General features: G+C 55.8%; 1 protein-coding gene across 1 annotated transcript; it reads right to left on the reverse strand.

Moving 5' to 3' along the window:
• Positions 1–1,248: 1,248 nt before the first annotated feature.
• On the reverse strand, positions 1,249–6,192 carry GNI_029540 (ABC transporter; the record flags this gene model as incomplete). Its single annotated transcript, XM_011130831.1, has 1 exon — positions 1,249–6,192. A coding segment is annotated over one exon (4,944 nt), but the record flags the coding sequence as incomplete, so codon positions are not given.
• Between the last annotated feature and the right edge of the window lie 286 nt (positions 6,193–6,478).

Consider the following 6,478-nt stretch of genomic DNA (forward strand, 5'->3'; position numbering starts at 1 on the left):
GGGGGTGGCCTGACCGTTTGAGGCTTCGGTTGAACCAGAAGATGGAGAGTCCGGTGAGCAGGAGGTGGATGGCGACGATGGCGACGGAGGCGGGGTCTTTGGAGACGGTGTATAGTCCTTCTTCACGGACGTGTATGAAGATAAGTACCATGAGTCTGCTAGCTAGTTGTACGAGTCCTCCTACGGCTCCGGCGATGACGGAGGGTGCGCCTTGTTTGAGGAGGCGTAGTGGTCCGGGCGGGAGTGGTTGGAGTGAGAGAAGGTTCAAGGCGAGGACGGCTGCGGCGGTGGCAAGAAGGAAGGCCAGTTTTCGGCCGTGTACTAGTTCTTCGAGGACCTCGATAACGCGCAGGTGTTCGGAACTTTCGCGCGGTGCGGAGACGGAGCAGAGAGTGACCCCCAAGACACAAATGACGACACAGACTAGACTTTTGTCGGTTAGCGGCTCGCCCAGACATTGCGCACTCAACAGCACCGCCAGGGCCACGTGGAAACCTGCGACTGGCGCTACTAAGGCGGCAGGTGCGAAAAACAGCGCCAAGAAGTTCAATACCTCATCCACCACATGGGAAATAACGAACCCGAACACCCAAACACACCGCCACACCCGTCGCGACCATCGAGGTACCACGGCTAACCGCCGCAACTGTTCGAACTGAAGCAAGGACCTTCTGACGATGATGTCTATAACGGTGCAAGATAAGGTAGGCCACCTTGCCACTGCTAGCCGACCAACGAACGAAGTGGAACTAACGGGCGTAAGTGTGACCGACGCGTGAAGTCTGACCACCCACCCACACGAAATGTGACTACCACACGAAGTCCGACCAGTCTAACCACGTTGGATTGCAAAGCTGAGCTGCCTAGATCGCAATGCTTACCACCTATAGCCCCCGAAGCGGATGAAAGGACCGCGAGACACATGCCCACACCCCACTGGTCGTGCCTAAGCTCGCCGGGTGGGTGATCGAAGAATTGCATTTGGGACACCGCCTTAAAAAACTACGGCAGAGACCATCGAATAGAACCAGGGTGGACTGACTCACGGACTTGACATCGGTGTCTTGGCATCTGGGTCTGGATCATGACACGCAAGACTGGTGGTGGACTCAGAGACCCGTGGACAGTGGCTTCGCCCTGGGTTTAGTCCTCGTGCAGAATAACTGAACTCCAAAGTAACTTAACCTCGCAGCGGTGGCAACAGTACATGGGCTGGATAGTTGTATATGTGATGGGTAGTGGATGGGGTTAAGGGGCGTTGTTTTCGAGTACTCGTTTTTCGGCTAGAACGAAGGACGTCTCGAGTGTCGACGGACAGATTCGCATTTCCATGATCCGGTAGGTCGCTTTTCGCGACTCTAACCATCGGTAAACCTGGGCCATGTTGACTTCGTGGCCTGAGGCGCAATAGGATGTGCCGCTGTCAGAGAACGGTTCAACTGACTCGTACATTTTTCGTCCACGCGATCGTGACCGTTGGTCCAAGCTGTCCCGCGGGAAGGCCGGAGAGCCATAAGAGGACGACATTTTGCCAGTCTTACCAGACGGCGCTTGGGACCCCGTTTGCTGGGATATTGCTCGCTGGGACATGGGTTCTTCAATGGTCACCGACCCTTCATCCTTAACCCACGAATCAGCCAGATCCGTGTCTGAACTTGCCCCAGCCGGATTAGATGGTAGCCAGTCTTCCAGACCGGATCCCCCACCCATACCGCTGCCGTATCCTCCGTCCAGACCGGAGCCGCCGCCCAGACCAAAGCTGCCGCCCAATCCGGACCCAGTACCGGAGCTGGGGGACCAGGGTCTGTTGTAGGCAGGCGACTTGCCGTTTTGACTAAGTAGTCTTGAGGACGAAAGCTCGTTGGCGCGAGTCCGGGGAGGCGACCGTCGGAAGTTAGGCAACAGGCCGAGTCCGGGCGGTGGTCTGGGCGTGGTGGTGGGAGTGGGTGTCCTTTGCAGGAGCTTTTTGGACTTGAGGGATTGCCTGGTGCTGAGCGGGCGCTCGGCAAGTCCAGCCGGAAGGACAGGTACCAGTTGGGTCGTGGGCGGCAGGCGGCTGTTAAGGCGGTAGCGGCTGCCGCGGACGGCGCTGCAGCCGGAGGAACGGCTGCTGAGTCGGTCGAGTTGCGCGTGGTACTTACTGAAGCGGTCGTTTGGCGACCGGCTTTTTGGCGACCGGCTTTTTGGCGACCGGCTTTTTGGCGACCGGCCTTTCGCCGAATGCCCGGGTGACGAGCGGCTGGGGGAGTAGCTCCAGGCACTACCGCGAGTAGTGTTTTTGCCTTCGCTGATGGGGGAGCGAGCTTTTTCGGCGGTAACGTCTCTACGGATGAAGCCGGCAAGTTCCGCACACGCGAGTGTGTCTTCGTCCGGTGAACGCAGACGGCGCGAGAGTTCCTCGATGCTGGGTGCGCTGGCCATGTGGAAGACTTCCTTGTGGCGAATGACTGCGTAAGCTTCGCGTATATCAGCTGCCTCGTCGTAGCCGCTTCGTCGTCGGCTGCGTGTCTTGATGACCCTGAGAGCTTCTTCGTCATATTCCGGGATACAGTCTTCGTCGGACTCACTTGTTTCCTCGACGGGCACGATGAAGCGACCCCAGGTCCCTAAAACCTCGACGAGTTCGGAGCCCGGGAATGTGGTCACAAGGTCTGTAAGTAGACGATCATAGAGCAGTACATGCGTCTCGCGAATAATCTCGCTGCCAAAGGTGATCGGCTCGTCGATTTGTTTGGCCGCGTATGCATTCAGCAGCACCTCATACGAGTGCCCCAGGTGCGCCTTCACACTCTCCAGAGTACCCACGGCGACAATCTTTCCCTGTTGCATGTACGCTATTCTGTCCGCAAGGGCTTCACACTCTGCCGGCGTGGGAGACGCCACGACCACGGCCTTGCCGAAGTTGCGTTTCAGATGGTCGACAACGTGCCAAATACGTTTCCGCGCTGTGATGTCCATGCCGAGAGTGGGTGAGTCTAGCACAAGAATCCGAGCACCTGTCAACAGTGATAATATGAACGATAACTTCCGCCGGTCGCCCTGGCTATAGCTACCCACTAACCGGTTTTTCATGTCCTTCAGCCCCACCATGGCCAGGGCCTCCGGTATAACCGTACGGCGGAGATATTCACGTTCAATCAGTCCGATCCGCCCGAACATCTCCAGCGTTTCGCGCCCCGTCATTTTCGGCTCCAGGACCGCGTCCGACTGGCTGCAAAAGCCCACCTTTCCCCAACGAGCGTGAGGATGCACCTGGAGGTTGACGCCGTTCATCCATAACCGGCCCTCGGTAGGTGTAGTCTTGCCCGAGAGGATGTTCAGGACTGAACTCATGCCACAGCCGTTAAGTCCCACGAACCCCAGCACCTCCTCCGACCGCACCGTGAAGTGCGAGCGGTCGCAGATAATGTAGCGCCGTCGTCCGAAGTAATTGGCCGCTTCAATAGCGCCGAAGTGTGCACTCACCTTCCACTTGCTGATCCCGTCGGCGATCAGTAAGTCGTCCTCTGCGTCAAAGTGTAGCGTCTTGGATGGAGACACCATGCGCTGCTCCTCAGCTCCGCACTCTAGTCGACGCACTGCCTCCTTGACTCTTTCCTTCTCCTCACGAACGCCAAACCGGTCATCGTCCGGACTGTCCATCGGACTCCGGTACTTCCCCACTAGGAACCGTCGTCGTAGCGACAAGAACGAACGTTTGTCCGCTCGCAACAGCCGCTTGTGTGGCGTTGCCGTTGTATTCCGACTCGCTTCGATCGCCATAAGAACTGACCTCTGCTTCGTCGCCGTCTCGTGATCGCACGCCACGCTGTACCGCGCATCCCCACGACGTCCGTGCCACGTCTGCCCCTTGAAGAAGTCTCGCACCTGCTTCGGTCGGTGCGGCTCGTCTCCCGGACTGGCCTGATGATTATCTCCCGGAGCAGGTTTGTAGTCCCCCGAAACGGGTTCGTCATCGGGACCAGTTTTGTTAGAATGCCTTGTAGTCCGCGCCGTCGCCGCCAGGTCTGGGCTGACCACCTGGGGACCGACAGTGAGGACGTCAACGGACTTGTTCCAGATGTCCGGGCCCGCTCGGATAGGTCCGCGGTTACGGTCGTAGTTATTTTCCTGAAGGCGTTCTGAGCGGGTTTTTGAGACGCTGTTGGTCTGTTCGTTTGTGAGAGGTTGGTGTCGTGGTTGGGTCCTGGCATAGCCCTCTTCCTGTTGGGCGGTTGAGCTAGATGCGATTAGGTGTTTTGCTGGACTGGATCGCCTTGCTGGACTGGATCGCCTTGCTGGACTGGATCGGCTTCCTGGGTTATGCGCACGGGGGCTTGGTCTAGGGCTGTGAGGTTGGAGGATAACCTTATTAGTATGGTCGGGTGTGATGCTGGATGAGGAGTGTTTCAGCTTAAGTTTTTTGCGGACGGCTGAAGGGTCAAAGCAGCGGAACTTTTTGGCGAAGGAAGACATCCAGGGGTCGTGTTTGAGGGCGTCTAGAACGATGACAGCACCAAAGTAGACTACGCATTCGACGGCCATGTAGAGGAGTGGCCATCCATTCATGTCGAAGGAGACGAACTGTGTTGGACATTTGTTCAGGTGGGGTCCGCAGGCGCAATCGAACACCAGAGAGTAGCATATCTGGGCGAGGGCCGAGTGGGGCACGAGTAGGAAGCCGTATGTGAGATATTGGCTGGTGTTCGTGGGCCCCACAGCATGGAGCGCGCCAACGAGAATGGGGATGATCACGCCACCACTCATCATCACGATCTGAATAGTCGTGCCAGAATGAAAGATGAACGACAGGAAGAAGGTCCCAGCGGCCGCCGAGACGGCAAAGAAACCCAGCGATAGGAACAACCAGAACCACGTCCCTGTCGTCAATAACGGAGAACCCGTAGCCAACAACGTTAGGACGCATAATGTACCCGAAATAACAAAGATCACACAATCCCACACCAACTCTCCGAACCAGTATAATGACAATGGGATGCCTGCCGCATGCTGATGGATCTTATTGCCCGATGAACGCTCAGCCGTTACGTAGTTACCCCACACTGAGGGTATCAATTCAAATGCCATCACATGGAACACCGTCTGCATCACCAATGCCCACGCCACTGGCTGGTTCACAAACACAGACGAAGGAATACCCTTACCGCTACACAACTCAGCTAACGATGTACCCGACTCGGAAGCCTCCGATTCCGATGCCTCTAACCCGTCTCGCCACGACATATCGGGCTTTTCGGCCCACGACTTCTCTTCAGTAATCTTACCCTCAGTAAACAAACCACTCACGGGGCGGTCAATTAGCATTCGGGAATCACTGGCTACATCCCACCACGTTCCTGGATTCGGGTCGCCTCCAGGGTCTGTCATAGGACGCGGCGAACCGTGATACGTACTCTTGGACTCGCCGCCGTCAAACCCCGGTTCGAATCCCACGTCGAACCCGGAGCCTAAAACTTGGCCTGTACCAACATGGTTGTCGGACTGCCCCAAACGACGAGTGCGGGACGACAGAGCGGCACTCGTGAACTTCGACTGGATTTGAGATTGGATTTGATCCACGACCTGGTCGACGATTGGGATGGAAGAGTAGATTCTATCTCCGCGAGGGGCGTCTCTAGCACTATCCCGTGGATCGAAGAATCCACTTGCGATTTCCATGGGTGAGCGTTCCATCAGTACGGAGTCTCCGTGTTTGTAAATGAAGTCTGAATATGTTGCGTCCGTGGTTGTGTCGTAGATCTGGTTGCGATCGAGATTGGGATATGGCGGTTGGAAAAGCCAGCTAATGTTGAAGCTCAGGGCCATGAGCGAAGGGAGAAATAGCTGGACGTATAGCAGCCAGCCGTCTTTACGCATGGTGTGCATCCGTTTCCAAAAGACGCCCAACACGTTCCTAACCATATGATTCCAAGCTGTCCTTGCTAGGTGCCATCGCAATCGCGCGTCCATGAAGACTGAGGGGTTACCAATGTAGCCAGGTACTCGGATTACATACTCGTCATCAGAGTATTCCAGAGTCTCAATGCTACATGCCAAAGAACTAACGTTATCATCACTCTTCGCGGTCATTGCAACCGACCCCTCCGCGAACTGGTCTTCAACAGAAGACGACAACGACGACAACCCATCCATGTGAATCCGGCTCATAAAGGAGGTCAAAGTCGTGTCTCGATTCCCGTTACGAGCCTTCCTCTATACACAGAGAAATATTCTTACATCATATAATTGACCATGTAAATGACAGTGTAAATGACCATGTAAATGACCATTACTTACTCTCTCCGCATCAGCAGCAGTATCATCCCAAATCCGTTCCAGGACCACTTCTAAGGGAACCGTGGACAACTGAATATCCCTAATCCCCCAAGACCTGTGTGAGATGAGAGAATAATAGATTCAGACGCGCGTGACTTCGATTGCGGGATATATGTAATCATGGCATAGTGACTCCAAGGGTCCTTGCCAACATCCAGCGGGA

Source organism: Gregarina niphandrodes (assembly GCF_000223845.1).
Source record: "Gregarina niphandrodes unplaced genomic scaffold scaffold00004, whole genome shotgun sequence".
NCBI classification, from domain to species: Eukaryota; Apicomplexa; class Conoidasida; order Eugregarinorida; family Gregarinidae; genus Gregarina; species Gregarina niphandrodes.